This window comes from Tachyglossus aculeatus, chromosome X1, assembly GCF_015852505.1.
Source record: "Tachyglossus aculeatus isolate mTacAcu1 chromosome X1, mTacAcu1.pri, whole genome shotgun sequence".
Lineage (NCBI taxonomy): Eukaryota > Metazoa > Chordata > Mammalia > Monotremata > Tachyglossidae > Tachyglossus > Tachyglossus aculeatus.
Window position 1 is genome coordinate 67,006,717 of NC_052101.1, and position 16,340 is coordinate 67,023,056.

Genomic DNA, 16,340 nt, shown 5'->3' on the forward strand with positions numbered 1-16,340 from the left:
CAGCCAACATTTTCATTGCCTACTGGACACTGCCATGAATATATAAAGTATGGCATCACAAAAGGTATCCATAGTTTGGGAAGAAGTCCCATAGACTTAATTGGATCTTGGTATATTTGTATGCCAGTTTTCATTTTATCTGGAGTTTGCTTTTTTCACATTGTTTTCTCTCAGTCCTGGACTCCCCCCTTCTTCAAACCTGACAGTCCACCATTCTTTCCACCTTCAAAGCCCTCCTAAAATCCATCGCCTCCAAGAGGCTTTCCCAGATTAAGCCATTAATTTCCCCTATCCACCCTGAATCAACTGTGCACTTGGCTGTGTACCCCTTAAACACTTTGATACTCACCCCAGACCAGAGTACTTATTTAAATGTTTTTATATTCTTCCATTTTCCCTATCTGTAATCTAACTGAACAGGGAACATGTCTACTAACTCTGCTGTATTGTGCTCTCCCAAGAGCTTAGTACAATGCCCTGCACATAATAAGTCTTCATAAACACCATTGATTGAATAATTGATCAAATTGATAAATAAAATAGTAATAGTAAATAATGTCATTCAGTCATTTTTTAAAAAATTTGTATTTTTGAAACTGTTCTCTCTAGCCAATTTTTCCCCTTTCAGCTGATTCAGGGAATGTATCTGTTATGTATTGTTATGTTGTACTCTCCCAAGCATTTAGGACACTAAGTGATCAATAAATATAATTGCCATTTTTGAATTTCACATAGTACATTTGGTCATGCAAATGTACATCCTTAGCCAAATTTGAATTTATTCTTCTACCTCAGAAATGAAAACAAACTAGCATACGTGTTCAAACACCCCCTTCCCCCCACAACACATACACAAGATGTTCACCTGTCATTTGAAATGAGATCAGTGATCATTGACTTCCCTCTTAAAATGTTTAAACTACAAAGAGATTTGTCATCTTTTGCAACCAATCAAATCTGCTTCTGAAATGAAGGTAAATGATCCATATAATTATTTTGCCAATACAAGTGCTTGCAATTTTCATGATGTACACTGGGGTTGTAAATATTCCAAGCCTGAAGATGAGGTCAGCAAAAAATGCAGGTAAGGTCAATATCAAGGGTTTTGTGCATTACTGTTTTTCTGAGGTGATTTTCTTTCTTGGTGCTGGCGTCTGAATTCTTCTTTTCATATTTTCTGCCTCCTTTCCTGCCCTTCCTTTGGAGAAGAAGGGGTACACACCGAGGAATTGGACAGTGAACTAGGTAAATTACCCATCTATCCTTTTGCTGCATGATTTTAACTGCATCTGTTAAAGTGTTTAGTGAATTGCCTAATCCCTTTGTATCATTGTTTTTCATCTTTCCGGTGGTGATTTTCATTCAGGCTTATCATTTGAAAGGTCAGTCTGTAACCAAATATTTCTGGATACAGATTCCATAGAAATGATGGTAAATCGATATTTGAAAGAGAAGTTCTCAGTGAATGTGGCAAAAGAGAAGGGCATAAAGTAGGCAAGGGTCTTTGGGTGGGAGTGGGAGATAGAGGTCCTAAGGTATAGACATGTCCCTGACATTACCTTAGACAAGGCAATTAGTGTCTCTAAAAATCCATTTCTAGAGTTTGTCATCTGCTCGATAAAGTTAATAATACCTGCACTTTCCACCTAATGAGGGTTTGAAGGCAAATGAGATCTCTGGTGTATGAACTCTTTGAATAAAGGAGCTAGGCATGTTAATCTCAATAGGCATGATATAATTGATCAGGGTTGGGGAAGCAAACTAAGAATTTACAATTTGGCTATTTTGCCTCATTTGCCATATTCCGTAGTAAAGAATAGGTCTAGTTGGCCAGGTGTGGTATATTTCTCAGGTTGTGAATATTATTTCTTTTACATCTTGTGATCCTTTAATACTGATGTAGCTATTAAGAATTTGGTAGTATTTATAAGATGGCTTCAAGAGCTGTAAGACGATATGTTGTATTCAGATTTTATGCCAACTCTATAGGGGAAGAGGGGGAGGAGAAGGACTGTTGTTCCCTGAGAACTAATAGTGAAAATTCTCTGAGGTTTTTTTTTTGAGTGGGGGTGTTTTGTTTTGTTTTCCACAAGGTTATTTTACTATAAAATTATTCTTTTGTTCCCTGGACCCTATTTTATCTTGCTGTGGATTGATATTCCAGCATCAGTCAATATTTATCGATTAGCCTAGTTAAAAAATAAACAAAGAAGCTGTTCTGTGGTTAGTGTGTGGTTGGAATGTCCCCAAAACTAACTCTTTATATTAAAAGAGTTTGAGAGAAATTAGGACCTATTTGTCACTTTCAGCAATATATTGCTAAAGCAGTAAAGAAGGACAGCACTAGACCTTCATGCCAAAACACATTGTGTTAATCATTTTGTCAAGCCAACTGAAATAATAATAATAATAATGGCATTTATTGAGCGCTTACTATGTGCAAAGCACGGTTCTAAGCGCTGAGCACTGTTCTAAAAATCACACTGCGAAGTTCATGGGAAGCAGTGTGGCCTAGTGGAAAGAGCACAGGCCTGGGACTCAGAGCACCAGGTTTCTAAATCCCTGCTCCACCACCTGCCTGCGGTGTAACCTGGGGCAAGTCCCTTATCTTCTATGCCTCAGTTTCCTCATGTCTAAAATGGGGATTCAATACCTGATCTCACTCTTACTTAGATTGTGCATCGGATGAGGGACAGGGACTTTGGCCAACCAATTAATTGCATTTCCCCCAGTGCTTAGAACAGTCCTTGGCACACAGCAAGCACTGAAATACCATAATGATTATTATTATGTGCACAGATAAATGGATGAACAGGGAAGGTATTGACTCTTCAAGCAATATCCATTGATATGGTCTGAAAGAACCTGGTTTTCAAAAAAAAGAATTGAAGCCTTGCTGTAGGATACATAAGATTAGTTTTAAGTATTATCAGAGGGAAGAAGAAAGTCTTCATTTCAGTGTTATTAATAGGTAGTCACATTTTACCTGGTTAGAAGCTGCCATTTTGTTTTTTTGCGGGGGGGAAGTATTAGAATCTCACCAGTGGCTTTAAATACCAAAATTCAGGCCCATGCTTTTAATTTAAGGAAACTCTTTAATCTCATCACTTCGACTGTCATATTAAAAAGATGGAAATACCTAGAGAGATGAAGCATTAATCTCCATCACCCACCATTTTCACTGCACTTTGAGACACATTGAATCCATTCTTTCATTTGTTTTTCTTCAAACGTCACTTAGTGAGATGGAAGGCAGTGTGATTATCAGCCAAATAGAGATGTTGGGCATCATAGAAATTGACCAAATAAAAACAGAAATGATCAAATAATAATTGTGATATTTTTTAAGTGCTTACTATGTGCCAGGCACTGTACTATATTCTGGGGTAGATGCAATATATTTATGTTGGACACAGTCCCTGTCCCCCACAGGGTTTATGATGGTAATACCCATTTTACAGATGACGAAACTGAGGCCCAAAGAAGTGAAGCGATGTGCCCAAGGCTGCACAGCAGACAAGTGGCAGAGTCCGAATTAGAATCCAGGTCTTTCTGACTCCTAGGCCCCTGCTTTTTCCACTAGGCAACACTGCTTCTCAAATAAGTTGTACTTAGCTAATGTAGACAGCCCAAGTTTCTAGCCAAAGGTATTTTAGGGAGTACCACTGCCTTGGTGCAGTAGAAAGAGCACTGCTCTGGAAGTCAGGAGACCTGGGCTCTAGTCCTGGTTCTGTTTGTAGCCGTCTAAGGTGTGTGAAGACCGTACATACGAATGGCAGTGTGTTGTAGCCTTCCCTGCCTCCTTGCTCATTGCACTCTCTGTCCCATAATAATAATAATAATAATAATAATAATAATAATAATGGCATTTATTAAGCGCTTACTATGTGCAAAGCACTGTCCTAAGTGCTGGGGAGGTTACAAGGTTGTCCTATGGGGGTCTCACAGTCTTAATCCCCATTTTACAGATGAGGTAACTGAGGCACAGAGAAGTCAGGTTACTTGCCCAAAGTCACACAGCTGACAGTTGGCAGAGCCGGGATTTGAACCCATGACCTCTGACTCCAAAGCCTGTGCTCTTTCCACTGAGCCACGCTGCTTGTCTGAACATGGCTGGCAGGACAGAGAGTGAGTGGTGCTGCATAAACTACTAGCACTGTAATCAATTCCTCTGTGTGGGTTCTTGGTTCTGATGTCTCGGGGCTGAGGCTTATATACTGATCCTGATGGGGGAGATGCCATAATCAGTTATAGGATATGCAGAGTGTTTCCTGATTGTCATCAGCGATAACCCTGTTTTTATTCACAGGCCTATTCTTTAAGATTTCTGACCAGATACTGATTTCTGACTTCAGAAAATCATCTGGTTTCCTAGGGACAAAGGATTTTCAGATGTGAAAATGTAACATTTCACTGTAATTCATCTTCCAGAAGTGATTTGTAAGCTTAATATTTTTGAGGCAGAGCATTTGTCAATAGAGTTAGGGTTTGTAAACTACATAGCATGGGAGTAGCAACACTGCCATCATGACAGTTTCAAGGATTTACAATTCCACTGAAAAATCATTCTGGGCAATATACTTTCCTAGCATGATGCTCTTGGCTCCAACTTTGCTCAGTTTAATTTTAGAACAATAGAAATCCAGAACTGTGTTAGTGAATTACTGGAAAGGAGTCAATTGGTTTTCATACCATTTGTCATTTCGAAACCATGATCTAAAGAAAAAAAAATGATCTGTGATGTGAGCTAAGAAAAATTGACTTTGAACTCTAAAATGAATGTCTTCATTTTATCTTTTGGAAATAAATAGTAGTTTGAAAGCCAAAATATTGAGTCATGCAATATTTCCCTTTGTGAGGAAAGTAATCCTGTTTATATATTTGGAAGAGATTAGCAGTGGCCTCCAAAATTCAGAAGGACCTTCAAAATTAAGAAGGCCTTGCAGCTCTCTTCCAGCATTACCCCAAACCTTCCCCAAAAGACGGGGTGTCTGAGATGTTATTAAGGATTTCCAGGGAAGGCGATGCCACAGTGACTGCCTAATGACTGTTAGGGTTAGGAAACATTTCTTTAAAGAACTAGTTATTTGATATTAGTTCATTCATTCGATCACATTTATTTAGCACTTACTCTGGGCAGAGCACTGTACTAAGAGCTTGGGAAGTACAGTTCCTCTTTGGATGCAGGGTCTTCCTTCCAGTTCTCTTGTTACTATTTACTTTCTTCACCAAAACTGCAGTGGTTGCTATCCTACAGTCTTACCTGAGGCCAGCCTGTGCCTACATAAGTATCAAAAAGATTACTTACTGTAATCACCCTCATAAATTCTAAAGAATTTGAAAATCAATCTATAAATGCAAATGAATTTAATTTTGCCTGAGGGACTGGAAAACCTTTGTGGCTTTTTTCCAAAAGAAATGTTCCCTGTTATTCTCTGATGAGAGATTTTTTTTTTATTGTGGTTTCAAAGAAACTAAGACATTCAGTGTAAACCTACAAGGAATACCATTCCCATGAAATATATATTTTTAATATATACATTGGAAGCATAAATCCTTCCCTTAATCACCAGGATACTCCTGTTCTTTTTCCCGGTGTTCAAATTCAAAAAATCCAAAGGCATAAATGAAGGAAACCACATTGAAAAAATTGTGATTTAGCTTAACAGAACCTACTATGTTCCAACAATCCATCCTTAACCCATGGATCTAATGATTTCTTCTGCTTAACTCCAGAATAAACAGGGATGGAGAACCACATTTACATTTTAAAAATTTCCAGATTTCTCACCTTATAAGCCAAGTTGTTTTTCTGTTCTATTTTAGTTTAAATGGTAATTTTCAACTTCTGATGAGAAAGTGATTTCCAACAACATTCCTTTCATAAGGTCCCAAGATATCTGTTTTTGTTAAAATAATTTATAGCAATGTTAATATTTGCAGATTGGCCCTGGCTTGCATATAAGGGCTTGTGTTTCAAGGAATGAAAAGACTTTAAATACCTGATAAATTCAAAAAAGTGTGTTTTTTTGGGGGGGGTGGTTGAGGGGAAGGAGGTGGGAGACATGGAATAAAAACCTGTGTCTGAGTTTGCAAATAAGGAATATATGGAGCAAAATCCATGCAATTACTTTCTTGTGATGTTTAGCCAAATATGATTGCAAACATAAACTTTGAGTAATTAGTTTGTGTCTCTGTGTGTTCTTCAATTCATTCTGGAACTATCTGTAGCCTTATTACATCAGTGTAGCAAAGTCTCTGAGTAATAAGCCCTGTGTCATTCTTCCGATGAATAGATCACTATTTTCATCTGGTTGGATATGTGACACCTCACTTTTAATAATGTAGTAGAGTTTGGCATTTCAAAATCAAGAACATTTAGAGTCATATCTATTCCTCTTTCCAGGTTCATTGCAATTGTTACACTTAGTAAGCCTCTTTCTCATTGGATGTAGTTTTAAGATAAGCTTAATTTGCTATTCATTGGCATGCATATGATAAGAGGATGTTTAAGGGTAGCCTCATTATGATAATCACTATTAGGTAAGAAAAAAGCAATAAAATTCAGCACTATCTACTTGCATAATTCATGAGAGGATCTCAAGTAAATGTATTCAGAGAAACATTTTGATGTCCTACAGAGAAAATTATGTAGATGGTGCTACCACTTCCACTGCAGCCCAGATTAAAAAGCAAGGCCAGAGAAGCAGTGTGGCCTATTGGAAAAAGTATAGGTCTGGGTGTCAAGGGAGCTGGGTTCTAATCCCAGCTATGCCACTTACCTACTGTGTGACCCTGGGCAAGTCACCCAATTTCTGTGTTTCCTCAGCTGTAAAATGGGGATAAAATACCTCTTTTTTTAATGGTATTTATTAAGTGCTTATTATGTGCCAGGCACTGATCTAAGTTCTGGGGTAGATACAAGGTAATGAGGTTGGGCACAGTCCATATCCCACTTGGGGCACACAATCTTAATCCCCATTTTACAGATGAGGTAACTGAGGTGCAGAGATGTGAGGTGACTTGCCCAAGGCCACACAGTAGACAAGTGGTAGAGTCAGGATTAGTACTCAGGCCTTTCTGACCCCCTCTCCTTTAGATTGTGAGCCCCATGTGAAACTGTCTGACCTGATTGTCTTGTGTCTAACCCTACACTTAGTACAGTATTTGGCAAATTGAAAACAATTAATGAGAACCATTATCGTCATCATTATCTTTATTGTTATTAACTGTCTTCTCCGGTATTCATTCAATCAATTGTATTTATTAAGTGCTTTGTGTGTGCAGAGCTCTAGTAGTTTGACCTCTTGAACTTCTTCCCACCAAGATGAAAGCCAGCGGACAGTGGTTCCCGAACCATACCCAACCCTTGGTGAAATTTTGGTGGAATACTGTCTCACCCTTTAAATTATAAACTGCCTGAGGGCAGGAACTGGATATAAACATTGCTATGCATTTAGGGGAAGCAGCGTGGCTCAGTGGAAAGAGCGTGGACTTGGGAGTCAGAGGTCATGGGTTTGAATCCTGGCTCCGCCACTTGTTAGCTGTGTGACCTTGGGCAAGCCACTTAACTTCTCTGTGCCTCAGTGACCTCATCTGTAAAATGGGGATTAAGAGTGTGAGCCCCCCGTGGGACAACCTGATTACCTTGTAAGCTCCCCGGCACTTAGAACAATGCTTTGCACATAGTAAGCATTTAATAAATGCTCACTCTCCAATGATTCCTTCCCCTCTGCCTTCGAACATGCCCATGTCTCTCCCATCCTAAAAAAACCCTCTCTTGACCCCACCTCACCTTCTAGTTATCGCCCCATATCCCTCCTACCATTCCTTTCCAAACTCCTTGAACGAGTTGTCTACACGCGCTGCCTCGAATTCTTCAACACCAACTCTCTCCTCTACTCCCTCCAGTCTGGCTTCCGTCCCCTACATTACACGGAAACTGCCCTCTCAAAGGTCACCAATGACCTCCTGCTTGCCAAATCCAATGGCTCATACTCTATCCTAATCCTCCTTGACCTCTCAGCTGCCTTCGACACTGTGGACCACCCCCTCCTCCTCAACACGTTATCCAACCTTGGCTTCACTGATAACGTCCTCTCCTGGTTCTCCTCTTAGCTCTCCGGTCGTTCATTCTCAGTCTTTTTTGCAGGCTCCTCCTCCCCCTCCCATCCCCTTACTGTGGGGGCTCCCCAAGGTTCAGTTCTTGGTCCCCTTCTGTTCTCGGTCTACACTCACTCCCTTGGTGACCTCATTCACTCCCACAGGCTTCAACTATCATCTCTACACTGATGACACCCAAATCTACATCTCTGCCCCTGCTCTCTCCCCCTCCCTCCAGGCTCGCATCTCCTCCTGCCTTCAGGACATCTCCATCTGGATGTCTGCCCGCCACCTAAAACTCAACATGTCCAAGACTGAACTCCTTGTCTTCTCTCCCCAGCCCTGCCCTCTCCCTGACTTTCCCATCACTGTTGACGGCACTACCATCCTTCCCGTCTCACAAGCCCGCAACCTTGGTGTCATCCTTGACTCCGCTCTCTCATTCACCCCTCACATCCAAGCCGTCACCAAAACCTGCCTGTCTCAGCTCCGCAACATTGCCAAGATCCGCCCTTTCCTCTCCATCCAAATCGCTACCCTGCTCATTCAAGCTTTCATCCTATCCCGTCTGGACTACTGCATCAGCCTTCTCTCTGATCTCCCATCCTCGTGTCTCTCCCCACTTCAATCCATACTTCACGCCGCTGCCCGGATTGTCTTTGTCCAGAAACGCTCTGGGCATTTTACTCCCCTCCTCAAAAATCTCCAGTGGCTACCAATCAACCTACGCATCAGGCAGAAACTCCTCACCCTGGGCTTCAAGGCTCTCCATCACCTCGCCCCCTCCCACCTCACCTCCCTTCTCTCCTTCTACAGCCCAGCCCGTACCCTCTGCTCCTCTGCCGCTAATCTCCTCACTGTGCCTCGTTCTCGCCTGTCCCACCGTCGACCCCCAGCCCACCTCATCCCCCTGGCCTGGAATGCCCTCCCTCTGCCCATCCGCCAAGCTAGCTCTCTTCCTCCCTTCAAGGCCCTACTGAGAGCTCACCTCCTCCAGGAGGCCTTCCCAGACTGAGCCCCCTCCTTCCTCTCCCCCTTGTCCCCCTCTCCATCTCCCCCGTCTTACCTCCTTCCCTTCCCCACAGCACCTGTATATATGTATATATGTTTGTACATATTTATTACTCTACTTATTTTACTTGTACATATCTATTCTATTTATTTTATTTTGTTAATATGTTTGGTTTTGTTCTCTGCCTACCCCTCCTAGACTGTGAGCCCACTGTTGGGTAGGGACTGTCTTTATATGTTGCCAACTTGTACTTCCCAAGTGCTTAGTACAGTGCTCTGCACACAGTAAGCGCTCAATAAATACGATTGATTGATTGATTGATAAATGCCATCATTATTAGTATTATTATTATTTCTAACAGCCGAGTCATTGTGCTAGTGCACAGTACTTTTATTTAACCACCTGAAGTAATAAAATGCATTTTATGTCACCTAATCTATTTAGAAGAGATGCTCAAGTCATTATCTAATCAGTATAAACTAATTAGAAATAATGAAAACTCATTTTGATTAGCTGCAATTAGTCCCAAAACTCAGCCGCTTCAAAAGTCTGGCCTCTTATAATGAATACAACAATCTGGTTTTCCTTCCATTAGTTAGTTTATTTCTTAATATTGTCAAAAAATTGAGGTGAAAATTAGAAACAGTTGAACATTAAGAGCAAATTTCTAGGTTTTTCATTCAAAAATGATTTAATATATTGGATTGTGTGTATTCACATCGGCTCAAAACACCAATATGCATTGAAATGCTCTTCACCTAGTTAATATAATTCTGAAATAAGCATTATGCATGTTTTCTTTTTAAGATAATCTTAATGTGGATTTAAGTGTTCCCATTTCACTCTTTTTTTGTAATATTTGGTAGAGGTTACTCAGCTTCACATAGTGCTCTGTTCTCAAAGTTGTATATTTCTATTTTTTTTTCAGAATTACCTGCTGGGTGGGAAAAGATCGAAGACCCTGTTTATGGTGTCTACTATGTAGAGTAAGTTGTGTTTGGAAAATTATATTTCGGGTTCTGAGAGAGGCAAGCAGCAAAAAGTCTTCTCATAAAAGTATTTGATTTAGCTGCCACTCTAAATGGTAGAAGAAAGTATCGAATGAACAAATCAGTTAGTAAATAAAAGTTAGCAAAACAAAAATATCAATATTTTTATAAGGAAGATGAAGTGTTGTCTCTGGTTAGGCATGTTTATATGACGACGAAAGGTTCACTTTGTCTAACTTTCTCTGTGGAGATCAGGCTTGGCTATAGGATTGTATATAGAGTACATAAATTCTGAAAAATAGATAGGATTATTTAGGTAAGAAATACAAAATAAAATAATTGGTGAAAGTTATTAAGTCTTATATATCTCAGTGACTGCTTTGGTGGCTTTGAGGGCCTACTTAGAATTGATGAAAAACAAAATTTAAAAAAGCCTTCTTAGAAGACTGGACAAACATCCTCGAATGTCTGATGAATTCAGAGTTTTATTATTATTATTATTATTATTATTCCTTCTTTGTTTAATCTCCCTTTACAGTAAAAGTTCCTTGAGAACAGGTCCTACACCACCTCCTCTTTCACCACTTAACAAATACCTATCTCCATGTGAATGAGTCCCAAATTTACCTCACTAAACCTGATCACTCACTTACCTCACAGTCTTCCATTTCTTCCAGCCTCCAGAACATATACATGTGGATGATCCACTAGCACCTCAAAGTGGAAAAAACCAAACTCCTCATTTTCCTCTAAGTCTCTTTCCTGGTTTTCCATCATCATCAACAAGATCATAATCCTGCCGCCCTTTAACCTTCTAAGTTTCCCATCCCCTAACTGTGGGTGGGAATCCCTCAATTTTCAGTTTTGGGTCCCCTTCTACTCTCAATCTACACCTACTCTCTTGGAGAATTTATTCTCTCCTATGGCTTCAACTACCACCTCTTTGCGGATGATTCCCAAATCTACGTCTCCAGCCCTGATCTTTTGCCCTCTCTGCAGTCTCACATTTCCTCCTGCCTTCAGGACATCTTCACTTGGATGTCCTGCCGACACCTCAAATTTTATGTGTCCAAAACAGAACTCCTTGTCTTCCCAACCAAGCCCTGTCCTCCGTGTGATTTTCCCATCACTGTAGACAGCATCACCTTCCTTCCTTCTTCCTGTCTCACATGCCCATAATCTCGCTGGTGTTCTTGACTGAGCTCTCTCATTCAATGCACATAATCCTGTCGGTTCAACCTTCACATCTCCAGAATCCACCCTTTCCTCTCCATCCAAACTGCTACCGTGTTAATCCAAGCACAAATCCTATCCCACCTTGGTTACTATATCAGCCTCCTTCCTGTCCTCCTTGTCTCCTGTCTCACCCCAGTCCATACTTCACTCTGGTGCCCAGATCATTTTTCTACAAAAATGTTCAGTCCATGTTTCCCCCTCCTTAAGAACCTCCAATAGTTGCCCATCCACCTCTGCATCAAACAGAAACTCCTTACCATCGGCTTTAAATCACTCCATCACCTTGCCCTCTCCTACATCACCTCGCTGCTCTCCTACTACAACCAGCCCGCACAATTATCTCCTCAATTGCCAACCTGTTCACTGTACCTTGATCTCATCTATCGCGCATCCCACCTCTCGCCCCCATCCTGCCTCTGGTGTGGAATGCCCTCCTTCTCCATATCTGACAATTGCTCTCCTATCATCAAGCACTTAGTACAGCACTTTGCACATAGTGAGCGCTCAATAAATATGATTAATAATGATTGATAATAATACCTTCAAAACTTACTGAAAGCACATCTCTTCCAAGAGGCCTTCCCTAAGACCTCATTTTCTCTTTTCCCACTCTTCTGCAATGCCCTGATTTGTTCCCTTTATTCACCCGTCTCAATCCCACAACACTTAAGTACATATCTATAATTTATTCATTTATATCAATGCCTGTCTCCCCCTCTAGACAATAAACTTGTTGTGGTGGACTTCTGAATGGGCCTCTTTTCTGGTCTCCATGTCTCCAGACACCCTCCTCTTCATCTGTCCTACACTCAACTTCCTAGATCAACATATTAGAGCATCATTCAGAATGCATCACTCCCCTCCTCAAAAACCTCCTTTGGTTATCCATTTATCTCAACATCAAACAGAAATTCCTGATGTTGATTTCATTGCTGCCCATCAGCTCTGTCCTTCTTAACATTCATTCAATCATATTTATTGAGCGCTTACTGTGTGCAGAGCACTGTACTAAGCGCTTGGGAAGTACAAGTTGGAAACATATTGAGACGGTCCCTACCCAACAACGGGCTCACAGTCTAGAAGGGGAAGACAGACAACAAAACAAAACATATTTACAAAATAAAATAAATAGAATAGTAAATATGTACAAGTAGAATAAATAGAGTAATAAATCTGAAAAAACATATATACAGGTGTTGTGGGAAGGGGAAGGAGGTAGGGTGGGAGGGATGGGGGGGAGAGGAAGGAGGGGGCTCAGTCTGGGAGGAGGGCCACTCTGTTCTCCTGCTACACCTCAGTTGGTACTCTTCATTCTTTCCAGGCAAACTTTCTTACTGTACTTTGATTATGATGCTTCAGTATTTATTCCATTGCTCATACCCTTTCCCCTATCTAGGACTCCCTCTCCATTTAAATACAACAGACCACATCCTTTCCTACCTTTAAAGTCCTCCTAAAAATCTACCTCCTCCAGGAGGCATTACTTGAATAATCCCCAACTCCCATGTTGTTATCATCCCATCAGCCACCCATTGAACTTCTTGTAGGTATTGGTTGTTCAATTCCATTTATGTATGAGATTTTTGCTTACTTTTATTTTTATCCATTATGTCTAGGATTTTCTCTTGTTTCTGTTGAACCAATACACAATGTAACTGTATCCCTACCATTATATTGTAAACCACTCAGGACAGAGACTGTATCTGTTACTTTGTCTTTACAGAGCTCTGTATGCGTAGGTTCTTAATAAGTACTAATGATGATGGTGATGATGAGTGCCATGCAATCAACCCAGAAGTCATCTATAAATGTCATGTGGAAATAAAAGAAAATAAATCCACAAGAGAAAACATTTAGAAATGTCCTTATACTGTGATCTTAGTCATCATCAGTGGTGTTTACTGAGCACTTACTATGTGCAGAGCACTGTACCGAGCACTTGGGAGAGTACAGCTGAGTTGGTAGACATGTTCCTTGCTCACAGTAGGAAATAGTGGATGGACAATACTTCAACTTCATAAGCATGTTTACTAATATTAGTGATGAATTAGATTACTGTCGTGCATTCTTTTATTCTTCCCACAGTGAGCTAACATTGGTGTACTACTGTTGTTAATTCAAAAAAAGTACATGAGTTGTAAGCTCATTTTGGGCAGGGAACATGTCTACAAACTCTGTTATAATCTACCTGCCCAAGTGATTAGTACAATGCCCTGAACACAGTTAGCACTCAATAAATACGATTGATTGAGTTAAATTGGTTGTGTCCTGATTTGAGTCGGGTGGTTATGCAATTTTTGCCAGCATTCTACCTTTGAAATGATATCCAGCAGTAATATTAAGATCCCACTTTAGGCCACTGTGTAGGTGTCAGGGAATCAGTCCTGTCACTGCTACGACCAACAGTTGAGGGTTGACCAACAACAGCATCAGGGAAGTCTTTGATAAAAAAGCAGCCTTTTCCACTGCTTATCTGCCCCCATCATGTTCTCCCCATCTGACTGTGACTCATGACTTCCATGCAGCAGCCCATGATTAAAGTAGACATGAAATCAGAAGTCAAAGTCAGCAAAAGGAATCGTGGCAATGGAATGGTGTAATAGGGAAATCTGGACTTTCTTTGGCCTCATTTCCTCTAATGCTGCTGTGGTTGGCACTAAGCACCAGTGGTAATAACAATGGCTTACAATGGGTAAATCATCCCTCCCACCCTGCTGTTTCCTGACTTGTCCAATGAATCAATCGATTGTATTTATTGAGCGCTTGCTGGGGGCAGAGCACTGTACTGAGTGGTTGGGAGAATGCAGTGTAACAGAGTTAGTAGACATGTTCCCTGCCCACAAGAGCTTACGGTCTAGAGAGGGAAGTTCAGCAGCTTCAGCCTAGTCCTGCTTCTGCTCTGAAGAAACGTTTCCTAATAGAAAGGTTGTGTCACTTAGGAAGTGAAAGGTCAAGCCTTGATGTCTTTCTCACACCATAAATCAAATTTTCATTATGTATATATGCCTTTCTATTTTAGAAAAGATAATAGGGGCAAATGTAAATGAATGCAGCATGCCCTAGTGGAAAGAGCATGGACTTGGAAATCAGGGGACCTGAGTTCTGTTCCCAACTCTACCATTTGCCTGCTGTCTTTCAACTGCCCTATGCCTCAGTTTCTTCAATTGTAAATTTGGGGTTCATTACAGATCCTCCCTCCTACTTAGGCTATGAGACTCATGGAGTACAGAGGCTGTGTCCAATCTAATCATTTTGTATCTATCCCAATGCCTAGTACAGTTCTTGGCCTATAGTAAGTTTACAAGTAACACAAATGGTGTCATCCAGGCCAGATTTTTAAGTTGCTGGCTGTCATAATGTGGGTAACCTGATATAAGTATAATTTATCATCTTTCCTATTTGTCACTGTTTCCCATGCCATTTTAGTTTTGATGCATATTAGTTAGGGGCCATTCCATAGAATGAAACTGTTGAGGAGAAAAAAGAAGTGACAACTGGGCCTGTATGGCTCAGTAACAGTTAGATCTACTTAAAGTTTACCACATCATCCTCACTGATGAAGCAGTGAAAATTTGTCTCTGAAATTTTACTTTTAGAAATACATGTAACATTGTGATTAAAGGCATAATAGACTTATATTCATATCATAGTCATCTCCATCATAAAGAGCAATTTTTAAACAACTATTGCTTATAGGGCACTGAACTAGGTATTTGGGAAGCATACAGAAGTATGTCAGTCATCATCAGTCAATCATACTGAGCGCTTACTGTGTGCAAAGCCCTGTACTATGTGCTTGGGAGAATAGAATGTATCAATAAACAGATACATTCCCTGCCCATAACAAGCTTACAGTCTAGAAGGGGAGACAGACATTAATATATATGAATAAATTACAGGTATAATAAGTAAATTACAGATATAAGGTATGAGTCCTCCCCTAAAGTAGGTTATAAGATTATATTTTTACATTGATTGGGAATTTAAAGTGAGCTAAATTTTCCAAGTACTTAAAATAATTCCCTGGTAATAAATTATGCAATTTGTAAGGAAACATTTAGGAAATTACAGCAATGTAATCATAATGTTTGCAGCAATACCACAGATTTTAACTAATATCTGATCCTGGTCATTCTGTTGTTTTAGGCTTTTTTTTCCCCAAGAACATATTTTTATATTTAGTCTCAAAGCAAAATTATATATGTGTCTCTTGGAAGGTCCTATTCCACAATATTTCTTCTAAAGTTAGCTAAACAATTGGCAAAAACCTATCTAAAAACTTTCGCCTCTCATGTAAAGTAATGTAATCTCTGTGAGACCTGACAGTTGATATCTTTGCTGGTTTTCAAAATTTAACGTCACTGAGCTACAGAATGAATCCCTCTCTGGGAATCTGACTAAACATGGATGGTCTCCCCCTCTAGACTGTAAGCTCATTGTAGGCAGGAAAAGTATCTACCAACTCTCTCGTATTCTCCCAAGTGCTTAGTACCATGATCCACAGGGAATGCTCAATAAATATTACTGATGATGATGGTGGTGGTGAGGCCTTTTGAAACTGTATAGCCAGAAAGGGTCATGCTTCTTTCTTGAAGCCTTGCTTTTTTTTTTAACAATAGACTACTGTTTGGTTTATTTAAACAAATTATCCATTCACAGATTCTTCACAACAAATAGCAAAACACTGACTAAGTGTTTGGGGACAAGTACGTGAGCGGCAGCCCACATGCCTCATTAGGCTTTTTGCCCTCTTTTGGATCGGAGGAATTTCTAGTCTGGCTAACATTTTGTTTGACAGATGAAATGTTCCCTCGTTTATTGTGATCTGTATTCTTCACCAGCCACATCAACAGGAAGACACAATATGAAAATCCTGTTCTGGAAGCCAAACGGAAGAAACAGCTTGAGCAGCAGCAACAGCAACCAGAAGGTTGGCACTCACGGAGAGCATTTTTGGTGGGATGTTTGCTAAACAGAACTCATGCTCCCTTGAAGCTTCC

The 16,340-nt window shown here is 40.3% G+C and overlaps 1 protein-coding gene across 5 annotated transcripts in view; it reads left to right on the top strand.

The window, feature by feature from the left end:
* MAGI1 (membrane associated guanylate kinase, WW and PDZ domain containing 1) overlaps nt 1-16,340 on the top strand; it is a 627,930-nt gene that overhangs the window by 516,653 nt on the left and 94,937 nt on the right. For all 5 annotated transcript variants that reach the window (XM_038772794.1, XM_038772795.1, XM_038772796.1 and 2 more), the window contains exons 7-9: nt 1,210-1,245; nt 10,044-10,101; nt 16,182-16,270. In XM_038772794.1, coding sequence (XP_038628722.1) covers nt 1,210-1,245; nt 10,044-10,101; nt 16,182-16,270 — 183 coding nt within the window. The remainder of the gene's footprint in view (nt 1-1,209; nt 1,246-10,043; nt 10,102-16,181; nt 16,271-16,340) is intronic.